The following is a 19,940-nucleotide window of genomic DNA, read 5'->3' on the forward strand; positions in this document are numbered from 1 at the left end:
TCAATACCAGAAATTAAATGAAGGTTGCAGTAGATCTGAATTTAAAAAAATTTTGAATAAACAAAAGCTGTGACTAATAAATGCTAGAAGGGACCAGAAAGCACGATTACCATTTATAAATTATGTAAAGTTTAGCATTATTGTGGTTTAAAACGGGGATGGCCAACCTGTGGTGCATTGGACCCCAATGAAAATAATAATAAAAAAAGGAAGCCTATTTATGCAAAAGGTATTAACCAAAAACTGATTTGTAGAAAGAAAAAAAAAAAAGATGATCATCATCATACATATCAAGGATTTAGGCCTAGCATGGCCTGTTCTGGCCTTAGAAGTCATCGTTGAATCATTTAAGAGGACGTCCTGGTTTTCTTTTTCCTAATGGCTCGTACTTTAAGGCTTGTTTTGGTAATCTTTCTGTTTTCATTCTTTGAATGTGTTCCATCCATTTGTTTATATTTTTTAATTTTTTCTATTACTGGTTCTTGGTTTAATTCTGAACAATTAATTTAGTCAAAAAAAGAAAAGAAGATAAAACTTAATCATTAATTTTAGTGATTTTATTGTTTTGTGCACATTCCCTTGTTTGATCCTGAGGCACCAAGCATTGCACTACAGATTTGTGCTTTGTCCGTCCTTTGTGAACATTTTCAGTTTTGTACTTTTTTGAAAATTAAGTCTTGTTTTTACATTCACATCACAGTGCAAAAGAAAAACAGAAAGTGATAGTAAGCATGAATTCAATTAACAGTGGGAAAATGAGTTCTTATTTATAGCGAATCCAACAGAAAAAACATTTTGCATTGTTTGTGAAAACACTTTCTTACATCCGAGTAATAAAAGACTATAAACCATCATCAGACTGAAATAGAAAGAAAACTGAAGCTAGTGCTTGGGTCTGAGTTAGAGGGAGAATCTTGTTTTTATATTAAATCATCTATATTAACATGATATACTGAAAGTTTTTAAGAGTACAATAGTTGTATGGTGCACAGAACACAAAAGGCTGGCAACCCTTGTTTAAAAGTAAAAAATTTACATAATGTCATTTATTTATTTTTACCAACTTCAGCTTTAACAGAGACAGAAGGGAATCTAGAGATTTTGATGGAAAACCAGTTTCATCAAACTTGATTTTTAATCTCTAAAACAACTTGTGAGCACATTTAGTGGCATGTGTTTATTTAAGTGTTTATTTAAAGCATCTAAGGTGGCATATTGCTGCCACCTTAGATGCATTAAAATGACCAAGGGGGCTCAATTTAATATGCGAGCTCCATTGAGAAATCGCATAAGTTCATACAGTGCTCAACTCATTCACAATATACAAAGAAAGCTTAATATATCATGCCTCATTTCTGCTGCAGTGCATTTTATAAGAGTATAATATTAAGCTGAATTGGATACATGATAAAACATCAGGATAGCTGGTTAGTATAAGATGCAATCTGAATCTAAAATCTGTCTTTCCCATTCACAGAAAATTTCCTATGATATTTGAAGCATGCAAACACAAAGCAACTTTGCTTCTTCAATATAAGTATGTACTTAATATTTTAGAAAAATATAGTTATGAGTACAGAACTTTCGGTCAAATATCATCTACTCCAGGTGCCTTTCTGCATTTCATGTATTGACATGAATTTCTGAGTGCATTCTTCTGGAATATTTTCTACAACTGTTCTGTAACTTGTTTCAATCTATCAAACGATTATTCCAGAATCCACAATATCTTCAGTTGCAGTAAACTTTCCTCCATTTCTTTCTAAAAGCTCCCCCCCCCCCCCCCCCAGTAGTCTCCAGAACATTTTGTCAAATATCATGAAATTATCTTCTATGTTCTTACCAAAGTATTTCCAAGACTTTGAATAATAATAATACTCTTACTCTTCCAGGAAGTCTAGTAGTCACTCGTATCTCTCAGTGTAAACATTCACTAAAGATTCCTTCAAAATATCTGCTGGGTCAATTATGCACAGCATTATAAGAAGAATCCAGATTACATGTTTCCTAACCACATCCATGCCAGGCAGTGTCCACAAGTACCGATGCTGACTGCAAGAAATTACTTTACAGTATGTATGGGATAGATGACTTTTGAAAATTTATATGGCAGTTTAATTAAGTTTTCAGTAGAATTTTAAACTCTCAATGATACTGTAAATCTTAAATGCAATTCGAACTGATTTCAAGGATACATGTATTTTCTTCAACCGAAAAAGGATGTCAGAACAAATGTATTTTAGTTAGATACTGTTTTTCACTGTGAAGTGTCATTCCAGTTCTCTTTAATTACACTAATTGTTGCTAAACATAGTACGCAGACTGTATTTAGTGATTTTTTTCCCTAATTCTGCAGCATAGTATGGAATGTTTTTCATGCTATAGGAACATCATTTTATTCCAGTCTTTGGAAAGAACAGATGTAATAAAAATAATTCCTATGTCTTATAAGAAACAGACTGCATCCATTGATATATACAATAAAATACTAGCATATGTGAGATATCTATTACTGATAAGACAGAAAAGTCACTGAAAAAAAAAACAAACTTATGTAATGAATGTAGGATTTACAAAAGGGTGAATAATTCTGATGATGGCTGGAAATTATTTATACATACATTACTATGTAAAACGTTAATACTGATTAGCAGTGAAAAAAGAAAATTCTTAAAAAAAACTAAGTGAAATATAAATAAAAACACATAACAAGCACGGTAAATTGTGCTTGTTATGTACAAGATCATTTTCTACTCAATCAATCCAAACTTATTCCTTCCACACTAGATGAATCACCTAATGAACATTATTAGCTCCTCTGTATAGTTATTTACTGAGCTATCAGTATACACCTGCTGTTTATTATCGATTAGTTATATTTTGCAAATAAATCCCCTTTCCCTCTCCTCATTAGTTTTTTTTTTTTTTTTTGAAATTATGACCATCATAAATGTAAACATGCATGTCTAAAGTTTATAGGATCACTTGTTATTCACCCACACCTAGCAACTTACAGGACACATACGCACACCACATATGTAAATTATTAATAATTCACTTGCCAGTAGTGAAAGTATTTCTATTCGTGCCTGTTCTTTCTCTCATGGCCCATTAATGATGGTTCACATGTTTATACCTTTTAGTAATTTAAATATAGCATTTGCCTTAATTGTTGTTTTTCTATTATATCCTTTAATAAATTATTTGTTTTCCCCCTCCATGCACATATACAAGCAGATTTTGTTACATTCAAAGAACAAGTCAAGATATGTGCTACATCTGCCAATACACAATTGTTTATTGTGTATTGGCAGAATGGTGGGGCATTGTTTTCTCTCACCACAACAGAAGATCTGGATGGCAGCGAGAGACTTCCGATCTCCCTGATGTGAGCATGTTAAGTGAGCTTTGGGAGACAACTCTGAGTTACAGCCCACCTGCAAAATCTCATGAGTATTTATATGTAAGATCCCCTCTTACTAACTTGTATGTTTCTATCACAATTCTTATCCTTGCTGCTATTTATTCTTTGAACTTTGAAAACCATATTACCTCAACCTGTTCCTCATATGCACAAGTCAGTTACCATTATTGTTACCCACTGACTGTCTACCCCATCTCCTTAAAACCCAGGTTACCATATCTGCAATTAATAGTCAAGATATAGTCTTATCAAAGCTTTGGGGAGTAAAATAACTTTCATAGGTGTAGGTTTCTGTGGTTTAGCAGTTCATAAGAAAGATTCCGGTAATTGGACCACATGTTTATTAAGATAACAATAAAAAACAAACCTGACAAGTTTCGTAAGTCATTTAACTTACATCTTCAGGGGTCAAAGGTAACTAAAAGTTTAAACACAAGAAATGAGAAATTAATCAAAATAGTTCATTCTGTGCAGTTGTGGCCATCTAACTATTCATTAAATTAAATATCCGAATGCAGATTCAGTGCAATACTAAGTTTGAACAATGCTGGATGCTGTCACGTTCTGTTGTTCACGTTCACATTGTCCAAGGTCTGACTTGGGTATATTTTTTTATCAATGCTGATCAAAACTTGGTGTAGAATTAGGCCCTGGTTTTTGTTGCATTGCACTGGAATTCTAAGCATGTTTGCAGTTTTTTTAAATTTCCTTATGTTTGTGTTTTGCCAGAGTACATAATGGTGGGTGGAAGTTGTATGGTATGCTAGGCCTGATTTGTGTTTTCTTTTTTGCACGTCTTTTTTGGTGTTCGTTCATATGAATTTCCCCTGATCTTCCTGTCTGGCCTAGGTAGCAGATGCCACAGGAACAATGAATTTTATCAACACCTGGTTTTTTTAAAGGATGATGTGGAGGCTTTGGGGGATGTAGAAATCTTGAAATTTTTTCCAGCGGTAGAAAAGCAACTTTGTTATGTTTGTTTAGTAATTTGGCCATTTTATCTGTAACATTCTTGATGGATGGAAGCGTTATTGCATTCTTGAAATCTTGCTTTTGTGAGATGCTTGTAGGAGGTGTGTTGAGGATTTTTTTTGATTGTCTTAGGTTCATAACCATTTTTTTGAGGATCCGTGTTAAATATTGGAATTTTTAATTTCTCTGTTTTTCTGTGCTGGAAATATTATAAGCTCTGTCCCTCAAGATTTTAATTAAACCTATTTTTTGCAAGTGGTGGTGATGATGTGAGGCTGCATTAAGAAATCTTCCTGTGTTGGCGGGTTTTCTATAGATGGATAATTTATTATCTTTTTCATTGACTTCTATTGGGATATCAAGAAAGGGAAGTTTTTTATGTTCTTCTTGTTCCAAAGTAAATTTTATGTTGTTGTGTATATTATTCAGGTAATCTTTGAAAGCAGTTAGTTCCTCTGTTGTTCCTGGCCGTATGATGAAAATACATAGCGTAGCCAAATTTTCGTTTTTTTATGATGATTGCTTAAAACATTATTTTCAAAATGTTCCATATATAGGTTAGCTAAAGCTGGGAAGAGAGGGGAGCCCATAGCCAGTCCTGTTTTTGTTCCCAAAATTTGTCTTGATACATGATAAAAGTATTTTTTATGCAATGCTTATAAAGTTCTACGATGTCTGGAGGAAAAAGGTCTTCAAGCAGATTCACAGTTTCACTTCTGGGAACATTTGTAAACAGGTTGATTACATTCGTATGAACAAACACCAAAAAAATGTGCAAAAAAGAAGAGAACACAAATCAGGCCTAGCATACCATACAATGTCCACCGGCCATAATGTACTCTGGCAAAAAACAAACGTGTTACATTGAAAAAAATTGTTACATAAGGAAATTAAAAAAAAACTGCAAATATGCTTAGAATTCCAATGCAATGCAACTAAAACCAAGGCCTAATTCTACACCAAGTTTGGTCAGCATTGATAAAAAATATACCCAAGTTCAGACCTCGGACAATGTGAACATGAACAGCAGAACGTGACAGCATCTAGCATTGTTCAAACTTAGCATTACACTGAATCTGCATTCGGATATTTAATTTAATGAACAGTTAGATGGCCACAACTGTATAGAATGAACTATTTTGAGTAATTTCTCATTTCTTGTGTTTAAACTTTTGTTATCTTTGACTGCTGAAGATGTAAGTCAAACGACTTACGAAACTTGTCGGGTTTGTTTTTTATTGTTATTTATCTTAATAAACATGTCCAATTACCGGAATCTTTCTTATGAAAATAACTTTATTTTTCTTACAAACTAGTGTTCTCTTCAATCACAGTGCAATTATCCAATGTGATGACTCAACCACCTTAGCAAAATGGCCCTAAACTACCTGCAAGTAGTGACTGAATATATACATATACAGTCCTTGCCCTAAAAAATGAATAACCTATCACTTGGCAACACTGAAATGACATTCATATTCACTGTTATTCATCTATACACCTAGTAATTCTGTATGAGCTATACATTCATTACTTTTCTCAAGTTAACAACAGCAAATAACTTGATATCACACTCTATACCATCTCCAATATCATAAATACACAATCAACAAATGCTTTCGCAAAACCCTCTTAAATATACGTATATACCGTATTTGCCAGCGTATAAGATGCACTTTTTTTCTTTGAAAATATGTCTGAAAAACAGGGTGCGTCTTATACGCCGATACTCAGTTTTTTATTATTTTCATTTCTGGAAATTATCTCTGTTCCGAGTTACGCAATTTCTTTATTGCTTCCTTGTGGTGTGCGTGCGTGCGTGAGCATTCCAGTTACGTCGAGGAATGTTTCTCAAACTTCAGACATCCACTTCATATGATTGGTGCAGTATTAACAAAAGATCATGCTACTAAATGACAAAGACAAGCTGACAGTTGAGTTGATATGCTAATTCTCTTCAACCAAATTCCTTATATAATATCTGAAACACATTCACTATATGTCTTCATTTTAAAAGATTCACTCAAACACAAAACCATATGTTGCACTGGCAACATATGGTTTTGCTTGAGTCATACAGCATTTTCTGTGGGAGAGGACACGCGATTCATTAATTAGTGCTGTTTTTATCCCAGTTGTCTCTAATTGCAATGTTTGTTGAGAAACATATTGCACAGCTTGCAGATGTCTCTGTACCTTATTCAGTGATATAATAGGAACGTTTTACGATCTCGAATTTAACGGATACATTGAATTTTATTCTATGCGTTAATGATGCATAGCTGAAAATTGCCACGTACCCCCTGGGGTACACGTACCACACTTTGAGAAACACTGATGTAGAGTTCAGTGGATGCACATGCACTGTCATCGACGATCACAACTGTGTCCTGTTTATTTAAACTTTCCAATTGTTGTCGCAGTTGTGAACAGTGATAAATTTCTGCTGTTAAATTTTCTCTAAATTTCTTGGCAAATTATGGCTGAAAAACGTCGGCATTGTTACAATATTGCATACAAGCTACATGTGATTGCATATGCTAAAGAGCATGGAAACAGGGCTGCAGAGAGGCATTTCGGACCACCCCCAACTGAGAAAATGATAACTTGGTGGAATCAGGAAGAGGATTTAAAAAAAGCAACTCACAGTAAACATAACCTACGAAGCAGAACTGCAAAATGGCCGGAACTTGAGGCAGAACTGAATGCTTGGATTTTAGACCACAGAAAAGCGGGACTTTAAGTGTCTACAAAAATGATTATTCATCGAGCAAAAGTGATAGCCACTAACAGAGGGATCGCCAACTTTACTGGATCAACATCATGGTGTTCAAGATTCATGAAGAGAAACCAGCTATGTATGTGGACTAAAACAAAAATATCAAAAAAGATGCCAGCTGAATATGAAGAAAAAATGATCGAATTTCATTGATTCATCATTAACGCAAGGAAATGAGAAAAGTTTGAACTAGCACAAATAGGAAACATGGATGAGGTTCCGTTGACTTTTAATGTGCCCTCAAACAAAACTGTAGATTCCAAGGACACTAAAAGTGTTACTATTAAAACTTTGGGGCACAAAAAAACTCACTACACGGTTGTTTTATCCTGCTGTGCTGATGGGACAAAATTGCTGCCACTATTGATTTTTAAAAGGAAGACTCTACCCAAAGAAAAACTGCTTACAGGAGTATTTGTACATGTTCATGCAAAAGGTTGGATGAATGGAAGAGGAATGACGTTATGGATAGATAAAATTTGGTCTAGTTGCACCTGGTGGACTGTTGAAGCCTGCCATGCTAGTATGGGATCAGTTTCGTTCTCACAGAACAGATGATGTTACAAATAAACTCAAGGAATTGAAAACCCAGTTAGCTGTAATTCCAGGAGGTCTAACTAGTCAGCTTCAACCTTTAGATGTCCGTATTAATAAACCATTAAGGGATTTATGAAGGAGAAGTGGAACAGCTGGATGCAGTCTTCAGATTTTGAGATTATGCCATCAGGAAGAAGCCTAGCATTTTGCAAGTTTGTGTGTGGGTCAAAGCTTCATGGGATGCTGTGAAAACTGAGACAGTAGTTAAAACATTTAAGAAGTGTGGCATTAGTAATGCACCGGATGGTACAGAGGACAATTTGTTGTATATGAGGACTCAGATTCTGATTTAGAAGAGGTTTCAAGTGTCTCCTCATTTAGCTCTGGAGATGAATTTCTGGATTTTGACGATTAAAAGGTGGGTACTCTTTCCTAGTTAGATTAGGTATTTGTTGAAAGTAGACCTACTTATTACTTTATATTTGAAATACTGTAAATTCATTATGATATTCAGTGATAGTTTTTTTCCTAAAAATGTGTACAAAAAAAAAGGGGGGGGGTGTCCTATATGCTGGTGCATCTTATAAGTCGGCAAATATGGTATATATAACAATTTTACATGCATCAGATGCTTTGGCAAAATTCAGAAATTTTGCGGTAGATCCATTACTCTTATCCAACTCTATTACAGAATGCAAGACTTTTAATCATACCAAGACCTTTAACAAAGCCATACTGTCCTCTACAGAGGATCAGTGTTTTAATTAGTCCTTTTTATCCCTTTTTTCCGGCGATACACAGTACCGGCACCTTTTTTCTTAAGTTTTTAAAAATTTATGATTTATTGACAGCAAAATGTATTATAAATATTCCCGTAGATGGTACTGTGTTCACGAATTGAAATTTCAGTTTTGATTACTCGCAAGTTGGTACCCTGCTTTCCTGTTTCATAGGTTGGTATGCAACTGGAAACTTTGGTACGTTCACTTTTGATTGCTTCCAATATCAGTTTATCAGTTCTATATTCACTCTGCAACAGGCAGGTGTTCACATGAGTTTTGAATTAATCTAAGTTAAATCAGTGCAATCATTGTTCAAAATGAGTAAAATAAGTAGTGACTTTATGCCAATGAGTAAAAACACAGGAAGGCTGAAAAAGCAGAAATTGTTGAATCTACTTGCATTCCTGTAAAACAGAAAACTAGCACCGAAAATACACTTGGTGAAGAGGATCATGAAAGCAAGACCAAAGATCCACATGGTCAAAAGGAAGCAGATTCTGATAATGACTGGCCCGAATGCTGGACTCTTTTGCAGAAAAATGACTTCTGCATGAGAAACGAGTGGCTGTATGTCAAGAATAAAATGTCGGGCTGTAAAGTGTGTCATGATGTCGGAAGTCTTGCTGTCGATAAATACATGGAAACGAAAATTTCAGCGGAGTGGGCAAATGGTAAAATCAGTCATTTTAAAAAATCTTGCAAACAACAGTTAATGTTGTTAAGAAAAAAGATTTACGATCATAAGGAGAGTGCAGCTCACAAAGTGTGCAAAAAAATAAAATCTGAAGCAAAAAACGAAAAATAAGAGAAAGTTTTCCTAAATACTTTGTCTCATAATATATTTCCGTAACAGGAAAAGTGTTTCGAACCGCTTACAAAGTTGCAAGAAGAAATCAATCATTTAACATAACTTTGAAGACGAAATAAATTTACAGGAACTTAATGGCATAGACACAATGTTGAACACAATGTTAATGCAAATACTTGCATTAACATTGTGAGCCATATCGCAAATGAAATGAGAAAAACAATAGACAATATGGTGAACTCCAAGAACAAAATATCGTTACTTATTGATGAATCAACAATTGTGAGTAACAATAACAACATTGATTGTGATTGTTCATGTAGTTCTTCCTGAACTTTCGGTTCCTGTGAGTCTTTTCCTAGATTTGATCGAATTATCAGATGTAACTGCTAGAGGAATTCTTAATCTTTATTTAGTCATCTTGAGTGTTTAGGATTATCTGAAGATTACTTAAAGGAGTATTTATTGTTTGTAACTTGTGATTGTGCAGCCGTGTTGTTTGGTGTGCGTAATGGTGTAAGGAGGCTAATGCAAGAGAAGTTTCCTAGTGTTATTTTCTGGCATTGTGCTAGCCATTGTCTTGAATTGTCTGTTAGTGACACAGTGAACAATGTGCCAGGAGTGAACCACTTTGAGTTTCATGGACAAACTTTATGTGACAATTCATGCTTCACCTAAGAATGCTAGGGAACTACAGGAATGTGCAGCGACTCTAGAACTTCAACTTCTTAAACTTGGCAGACTTTTAAGCACTCGCTGGGTTGCATCTAGGTTTCACACTGTTTCTGCAGTGTGGCAAGACTTCGAAGCTCTCGTTCATTACTTTCTGGAGGCAGAAGAAGCAAAACAGACCGCTTTCTTCATGAGGGTCTTTTAGAAAAAATAACGTCATGCGAGTTTGTTTTTGATTTGGGCCTTATGTGTGATGCTCTCCAAGAATTTGTGAACTAAATCTAGATTTACAAGAGAGAAATCTTAACTTGTACAAAGCAGACAGGAAGATAAAGAATACAGTTCAACTTTTTGAAGAGAGAATTGAAAATCCTGGTCCATACTACAGTATTTCCATTCAAAGTCAAAAGAACATGAAGTTCAAAGGGATTCAGCTCCACAAAAATGAAAGACACAGTCCTGCAATAAGTTCACCTGCTTTCTATAAAAGTCTGAAAGATGGAAAGCATCTGCTTGAAGGAGATGATGCTGATTTGCCTGAATGTGCTAAGATTTTAGATTCCAAGTATTGGCCAGAAAATCCTGGGAAGCATCTGACATTTGGTATTGGATATTGAATTTTAATTGCAATATCTTCCAGTGAATGTGTTAGGGGTTTCTCTCAGATGAATCAGTAACTTCATCTAGGTCATCTCTGCTTGTACGGACAACTTCTGCACTGATGTTCATCGGGATAGTAGGACCTCTTCTCACTCAATTCAACCCTAGCAAATATGTGGACTCATGTCTGCTACGAGGTCGTCATTTTGCAGTTGATACCAAAACAAGAAGCGATCTAGAGATGACGAGGGTATATCGGAAGATATGTTAAAAGTGTGAAAGTTGCTGTAATAACATCTTCGTGGTAAGTACTGACACCTTTTTTCCAGAAAAAAAAGCACTTTTAACATATCTGTCTTTTAACATATTTTCCTGTCTTTCTACTCATTAAGAATCATATATGAGCTAATACTCAAGTTGAACATGGCTAGGGACATTTTAACTCTCTTGTATATTGCTTCATGGATCATATGTTCACTAGACATCCACAGATGCTGTATGGTCACTCCGATGCTCAGTGATGTACCACACCAGGCCTCGCCATGTAGTCCTATTGTATGCTTTTCTGGAGACTTCAACTCTCTGAAGATCAGTCACTCTACACACACCCCATCCATTCATCTCATTGATGGCTTGCCCTTCATTTTTTTACAGGAACATTTCCTATTATTATTCTGAAAAGTTATCCCTCCAATGTGTCCAAAATATTTTAACTTTCTTCTGCAAATATCCTTAAGGAGCCTTAAAGTTCTACTGATCTTTTCTAACACTCATTCATTTGTACACCTTTCAGTATATGATATCCTCAATAGCCTTCTGTAATACCACATCTCAAAAGCAACCATCCTTTTCTTATCTGACTTTAGGTTTCAGGTCTCACATCCATATGTCACTGTTGGAGAAAGAACTGCATCCAAAATTCTCAATTTTGTTCTCATGGAGATAGATCCATACTTCCAGATAAGTCTCTGATTGTTTTTTAGCCATTCCTAATCTTCTTCTGAACAGCAATTCTTCACATTAATAATGGATCCCAGTTATTTCTTCATTAAGGTAAACTTGTTTCTCAAGAGCTTCCCTGTTTGTATTTCCTTTGAGAACCATGGTCTTTGTCTTGCTAGGATTGAGATGAAGTCCTCTGTTATTACTGATCTTATTAACTTTATCAAGAATTTTTCCTAGTTCTTCCTTGTCATTCCAGAGGAGTACAGTATCATCAGCATACCCTCCCCCCCCCCAGATTAATCTACCACCTATCCTAATTCCTGTCTTGAGCTTATCCAATGCTTCATGCATGATGTCCTCCGCATATATACTAAACAAGTGAGGAGAGAGTAAACATCCTTGCCTAACTCCTTTTCAAACCCAAAGCCAATCACTTAATTTCAACACCTGTTCTTGCCATGGCTTCTTGATCCCTGTACAGGTTGACTATCAACCTGATAGCGTATTGAGGAAAACCCATTCTTTTTATTACTTCCCACAGTCAAAAGCTTTAGAGTAGTCTAAGAATTCAGTCAGAGTAAGATATTTCTTCAGCATCCATGTAGAAGCAATATCTTCCTCTGACTGAATTTTACAATGAATCAAACAGTTTAATCACCTAACCGGCCATTACGGATAAAATATGCATCTTCATACACTTCATATCCATGATAACCTTGACGTCTATAGATGTCTTGGCCGGTAGCATGGTAAAGGGAATATGTATATTTGACATATTTCTAGATGCTTATAATGGATAACATGTAGAAAAAATGTGAAATTTTATTAAAAAACTTATATATTTCATCCAATGTAACATGGATACTGTCAGGGAAAGATTAGCAACTACATCAAAAAAAAAAAATTATTATCCTTTCTCCCTGATGATTTCCATGTTACACTGGATGAAATATGCTGAGTGTGACACCCTTTTGCTTTAAGAATGGCCCAATTTCTCTGTGACATTTATGTCTAAAACGTTTCTCTGGGGTGTTTGTCCATGGTGTCACAATGGCATTGCCCAAATGTTGCAGCTGAAAAATACTCATTCCATATGATCTCATAGATGCTCTATGGAGTTGAGATGGCCACTGAAGTAAAGTGAACTTGCTAGAAGTACCCACTTCACAATGGGTAAGCTGCAGTCATGAATGGGTGAACATGATCAACAATGATGTTAAGATAAGCTGTGGCATTTAACTGGTATCAAGGGACCTAATGTGTGCCAAGAAATATTCCCCCAACCACCAGCCTGAGCTGTTGCTCCTAGGCAAGAAGGTTCCATGGCCTCATGTTGTTGCTGCTGCTATATTCTGGTTCTGTCATCAGCATGATATAGTACAAACCAGGAGTCGTCAGACCAGGTGACATTTTACCAGTCTTGGTAATCACGTACCCACTGAAGCCATACCTTCTTGTTTTTAGCTGACAGCATTGGGACCTGGGATGGTCATCTGCACCTGTACCCCATCTGTGACATTGGGCTGACCACCACTGTTTTACTAAGCTCTCACTGGTTGTGCCCTCTTGCCATTCTTCTCTGACTTCATGCATTAATGAGCTGTTTCCATCATCAAAATTTGAAGTCGTGTAATTATTACACACTAAACACTGTTGTGCATGAAAGGCCCAGACAAGTAGATGTTTATGAGATACTGGCACCAACAAGCATATACCAAAGTAATGCCTTATATAGGGTTGCCACATTTTAGAAAACCAAATACAGAACATGGGTGACCAAAAGAACGATGATGCTTTATGATATAGTTATTTCAGCAGCAATAACATTTCTTTCATTGCTGGTATTTGGTTTTACAAAATAAGTATCAATACTTTTGGAACCGGAACTCGAAATGCTCAATTTGTGTTTCTGAATGTTAATGTTATGTAATATCAGATCATTCCCATGTGCAATACTAAATGTTCGTCTACAGATTTTGCATTCAACTTCATTGTTATGTTTTCCTTTTGCAATAAAATTCCATTCTTTCGAATAATCATCGTTAAAAACGCACTTTTGTTTTGGCATTGTTAAAGGCTTAAGAAACAAAATTTAATTTACCTTAAAATACATAATTACTGTATTAATCAAATATCACACATTTGAAAAAGGTGAGATATTATTTTTTAATAATTATTGAAATAACATCCATGCACTGTACCAATACTGCCACACCACACAATGTCCAAATAAGAACTGTTTGAAAATAAGCAAATGTAAAGAATGGCAAGAGGGCACAACCAGTCAGAGCATAGTAAAACAGTGGTGGTCAGCCCAGGTCCCAATGCCGTCAGCTAAAAACAGGAAGGTGTGGCTTCAGTGGGTATGTGATCACCAAGAGTCGCTGCCATAAACTGTAAACACAATTAATTCCCTCAAATTGTCAGTTTTTATGGCTTACAAATCAATTTAAGTTGGATTATTTGAAAAGAATATTGAAAATTAAAATTGCTTAATATAATATTTGTACTTTTAATGAAAAGATAAAATTATAAGACATCAGGCTGTCCTTCCAAGGACAGTACGGGACGTCTGGCAAGCCTAGCCTCATACCCATTCTGATGCATCAAATAAAAAAAACAAGACCACTGGCTGCCTGTCTGCTGATTTATATAGCAAACTGCAGACATGTGACTTCATCTCTTCAGGAACAGCCTATTTTTCCTAAATGGGGAGATGTTCCTAATAAAGTGATCTCTGAGTATATGTATTGAAGTTTTGTAATAAAATTCTATATTCTTTTCTACATGTGTGAGCCACATAAACAGGGCTCGACAAATACCCTCACTCACTCGCCAGTGGCAAGTAGATTTTGCTAACTAATGAGCAGATGCAGATTGTACAAAAACTCCTACTGACTTATTGGTATACAGTGACATATCATTTAAAAAATGAGAGGGGGGGGGGTTGTTTGAGTACATTTTTTGTTATGCAAAAAATGTATAATTTGCCAAGCTCTACCTATAAGTACCTAGAAAAAATAAACTCGTAGTGTTCATTGTTTGAGGCATATCATCTGGTTATACTAGCTTCGCTTCAACTGAAAACAGTCACAACCATAACACAATCTCCAACAACTTATGGCTTTCTCCCTTCAACAATATGAAAACATGTTTCTGCTTGTTTTCAGCAACACTTAGTAACAAAATATTAAAACTAGTATATCTAATTTATTTTAATCAACATATCAAAAACTTATTGAACAAGTGCTTGCTTTGAAGTTTCCTATAATAATCATGCAGTTTTACAAAAAAGACATCAAACATCTTACCAGATGGAAATGAATTTTATTAGCACTTAACATGAATGTCTTCAACTCACAAAACTAAGCATCTTACCTTGTTCAAAATAAATTCTGTATCCCGTCAGAGCACCATTAGGCTCTAGTGGTCTCTTCCAAATTAAGTACAAAGCACTAGAGCCCATTGGAAAAGCATTAAAGGTAGCTACTGGACCAGGTGCTAAGGGGAAAAATAAATGACAACCAAATTAGTAAAATTAGTTGGTATCAGAAAAAAAAGCACTTATATATAAAAAATAAAGATAGCATTAGCGTCTCCTCTACGTGAATGGCCATGCCCTGCACTTCCTCATTCAGCTCATCCTGGCATCAATTCCTGAGGATTTCAACTCACAAAGTACATTATGATGACACAATAACGATGACAACCTGACAGACCCTGCCTAATTACTGCAAGACTTATAATTCCCAGAATAAACAGTTTCTCAATACCTTGATGGAATCTCAGGAAAGCAAACTGGCCAAAATTTACTCCTGGAAAGTTTTTTTTCACTTAGTTACACTATAAATTAAAGATGATTGGTTTAATCCTTTATCCAAATGTAAGCAAATAAAATTTGCAAGTGAAGTAATTTCACGACTGGGCAACTCGTACATAGAGGCTAATGACTTCGCATTACTTGCCTTAGTATCCCATAATGCTATGTATTATGGGAGGGATCACTACCCAGACCAATTTCGACCTTTATTGAAGTAAAGGGGTGCTCATCATAGGCCTAGAGTAGTTAGTGAGGTCTCATCAGTGGGAGCCAGACCAGAAGTGATCCAAGGTTGAAGTAATGCAGAAATCATATTTCCATATACAAGTAGTCAAAAGGTGTCATGCCTTATTACTAAAATGCTCTGGATTAGAGAGAAATGTTTTATAAAGTTTAAGGTGCATCGCTTTTTGATCACTTCTATATGGAAGTATTACTTCTGGGTCCAGCTCCCAATTTTATTTATTTTATTCGTATGGGGTTCCCCCCCCCCTGTTCCTCAACCAATCTCATAGGACTGGTTGAGCCCTCCTAATGAGGGATTAAGTGTGTGTGTATGACTGTAAATCCGTGTGTTCACAGGCTGGTTTGCCTATTTTGAGGGACAAAAAAACCCAGTTTCTAAGTGAAAAACCCTCTACCTCTGTATGAGACCAGCTAACTCACCTTTAGTCAAGAGTAAAGGTTCCTAGCGTCATGGACGGGAATCAAACCTAGGTCTTTCCAGCCATAGGGCTTCATTTATACCGACTGAGCTAGAGTGGCTCAGGCTCCCAATGATGAGACCTCAAAGGCTGAAACCATTCCGGATAGTGGCCCTTCCCATAATGCATAGCATTATATATATCCATAAGGTTATGTGCATTGCATTATGGGATGCTAGGGCAAGATTATCCTCTACATACAAATAGCCCAGTAGTGAAGTTATTTCATGTGCAAAATTTTTGGTTGCTTACACTTGGATAAACGATTAAACCAAGAATATCATTTCTTGGCATCTTTAAATTATAGTGAGATAAACTATTGAGTGAAGTTCTTTGATACCAGAGGATTTTTTAATAAGCATCTTTAACTACTCTCCAAGGAGGAACTGAGAAGTTAACAATTGAAGGACAGTATGATGTATCAAGCCTTTGTATGTGAGAAACAAGTGATTATGTTCCAAGGAGAAAGAAGGAATCTGCAGTAAAGTTCCTTTTAATGGAAATGCAGTTGGATCTGCTCAATTAAAAAAAAAAATTGTGGACTACTGCTTATGGCCTTGCAACCCAAACATATGCACCGAACTTATCACAAAGTAATCCTCGCTGGCACGGAAACACATTCCCCACACTACTTTGAACTGCTGTTCCCTAACTAAGACTGTACATATGAAAAATCAAGAACCTCGTCATCCTTTAGAGCTTATACTCAAGCCCAAAATATATGCAAAAAAACTATCCATGCATCCAAAACAGACTTTGAAAGAGCAAAAAGCAGGAAACTAGCAGCCTTTCCAAACGACAGCTGAGTTTTTTGGTCTCTTGCCAAAGCAATTGGTCAAAACTTCTGCCCAACACTATTCCCACCCCATCCTGCCAGATGGCTGTATTACATTATCATCCAATCTCCTGGTTTCACACTTTGCTTCCAATGGTAAATATCCCTCCAAATATTATAGATGCCCCCTATATCCTTTTGCCAGAAAGAGATCAGAAAAATATTGTCCAAATTAGACACAAACAAAGTCTCCTGGCCCTGATGGCATTCCTCCCATTGTCTTCAAAGCTTGTGTACCAGAACTGACTCCTATCCCATCCTATGTTGTTGTCGAGTCCATTCATGAGCTTCTAGATATGATCATGGATATGTAGCACTTTGATGGAGTAGAGCTTTTCTCTAGGGTTATTGTCAATTTTCTGTAGAGAAGCAGCAATTACTGGGCAAGAATAGATATAGACAGGTGGTAGTTCAACTCCTAGACAGTTCTTGCATGTCTCATAGCTCCTCCTACTGCCTGGCTGTATTTTCACCTTTAAAATGTTCTGTCCATAGTCCAGTGACGATTGTGGTTATCTCTCTATTTTCATCATCATCAAATTCCTGCCATGTATCCTCAAGGGGTGTACAGGATATGATAGTACTACATGAAAAATTTACATCATTACATCTACAGTTTTCCTCCAAATCAGTCTGTTACTTGTCAAGACTCCAACATTATCAGATCTTATATTTCTATCATCTAAGGCACTTTGTACTGTATCAATCCACCTATATCTTGGTCTTCCACTGGGTTGTTTTCCTGCCAACCTGGTAGAGAACACCTGATTTGCTAATCTTTCCTTGCCCATTCTGTTTAAATGACCATACCACCTGAGATTAGTTCTGCTAACGTATTCCTGGATGCTGACAATGTCAAGTTCTTTCCTAATATCCTCGTTTTTAATATGATATTGCAATTGATGACATCTGTTCATGCCCCTAATCTTTCTCAGGACTCTCATATCTGCAGTCTCTAATCTTTGGTCAAGTGTTTTACTTCTGACTCTGCTATCAGATCCATAAGTTAAAACTGGTTTGAATATTGTCTTGTAGACAGCTAATTTAAGGTTCTGACTAATTTCTTTCTTATTCCATATGAATTTATTCAATTGACTTCCTACCAGCTTTGTTGATTCTGTTGTCTATTTCCATATTTAATTTACCATCTTCACTAAAAATCTTGACTAAGTAGCCGAAATGTTTTGCTTGTTCTATAGGTTCTCCATTCACAATGCAGTTGACATTTTCAATGATACTGCCTATTTTCATTGTCTGTCTTGTTATTGCTGACCTTCATACCATATCTATTACAACAGTTATTCAATTTAGTCAGGGAATCTTACAGACTTGTAGCAGATTTACTTAGAAGTCTGACATCGTCTGCATAGAGCAAAGAGCTGACATTAACATCTCCAATTTTGATATCAGGTTTAATACCACTTTCCTTCATGATGTGATCCATACAGATAATGAATAACAGAGGGGATAATGTACATCCTTGTCTGACACAGATTTAACATTACACCATCTTCCTGTACTTCAATTCTAACTGCTGACTTACAACTCAAATAAAGACTAAGTATTGCTTGATATAATGCCCCGTTGACACCATATAACTGTAGCATATTGAATAGCTCCTCTCTTGGCACCTTGAGAGGAGCATTGCCTGAAGATGGCAATGTTACATTCAGCAATGTAACATTGCCATCTTCAGGGATCACAGAACAATGATATGAGCATGCAGGCACTCACACTATGCAAATGAAGTTAAAGTCCATCCTAGAGTCCTAAAAGGTGATCCCTATCAGACTAAATTGGGTTGTCTTGGCTGTTGGGCTGACGATCTTAGAATGTTATGTTCCATTGAGTCGTTTTCGACTCCTGGTGATTCTATGAACATACACTCTCCATTCAGATCTGTCCCTGGCCATATCTTTAAGGATTTCCAGGTGCATTCCAGTTGCTTCTTTAACTCCATCCACCCATCTAATTCTTGGTCTTCCTCTTCTCCTACCTCCATAAACTTTAGCAAGCATCATCTTCTCCAGACTCATCTGCTCATATGATATGTCCAAAGTATGACAATTTTTGCTTGATGATCATAATTTTGAGGGAGCAATCTGGCTTTATTCTGTTTATCACTGATTTATTGGTTTGCTTTGCAGTCCATGGTATTCTTAGTAAGCCCCTCCAAACCAATAATTCAAATGCATCTATCTTCCTTTTTTCGCTCTTTCTCAAGGTCCAACTTTCACATCCATACAGTACCACAGGGAATACCATTGCTTTCACGATTCTGATTTTTGTTGTGAGACTAATATCTTTAAAGATCTTGTTTAAATTTGTCACTGCTTTCTTTCCGAGTAATAATCTTCTTCTAACTTCTTCAGTACAATCCCCACCTTTATCAATTCAGGATCATAGGAGCACAAAATTGTTAATTACTTCCATTTTCTCCCCATCTACTTCAAAATCATTAAGTTCACATGTTACCATAACTTTTGTTTTTTTTTTAGGTTAGGTTTAAGGCCATATTTAGCACTTTCTTCTTTAACTTTCATAAGTTCTAAATCTTCTTTGCATTCTGCTAGCAAGGTGGTATCATCTGCATATCTCAAATTATTAATATTTCTTCCACCAATTTTAATTTCAACTGAAGACTCCTCCAGCCCTGCCATTCTTAAAATGTATTCGCTGTACAAGTTAAACAGGTATGAGATAAAATACATCCTTGTCGCACCCCTTTACCTATTGTGAAATATTCAGTTTCTCCAAGATCTGTTCGGACAGTAGCTTCTTGTTCATAATGAAGAGTCCTCAGAAGGATAATGAAATGCTCTGGTACTTATTCCCGTTGTTCTTAACACATTCCACAGTTTCACATGATCTACAGAGTCAACAGCCTTACTATAGTCAAGGAAACAAAGGTAGACATTCTTTTGATATTCTTGTGCTCTTTCTATTATCCATCTCACATTGCGATCTGATCTCTTGTTCTTCTGCCTTTTCGAAATCCTGCCTGTTCATCTGGCATTTCTCTCTTCATGAATGGTTCCAGTCTTTTCTGAACGATCTTAACT

The 19,940-nt window shown here is 36.0% G+C and overlaps 1 protein-coding gene across 1 annotated transcript in view; it reads right to left on the reverse strand.

Annotated features, from left to right (window-relative positions):
- LOC150094452 (neuroglian-like) overlaps positions 1–19,940 on the reverse strand; it is a 479,168-nt gene that overhangs the window by 84,439 nt on the left and 374,789 nt on the right. The window contains exon 18 of the mRNA XM_090412472.1: positions 14,898–15,020. Within this exon, the coding sequence (XP_090268598.1) occupies positions 14,898–15,020 (123 nt within the window). The remainder of the gene's footprint in view (positions 1–14,897; positions 15,021–19,940) is intronic.

The sequence above is a fragment of the Typopeltis vanoorti genome, chromosome 22 (genome assembly GCF_054136105.1).
Source record: "Typopeltis vanoorti isolate ZY-2024b chromosome 22, IOZ_Tvanoo_1.0, whole genome shotgun sequence".
Taxonomy (NCBI): domain Eukaryota; kingdom Metazoa; phylum Arthropoda; class Arachnida; order Uropygi; family Thelyphonidae; genus Typopeltis; species Typopeltis vanoorti.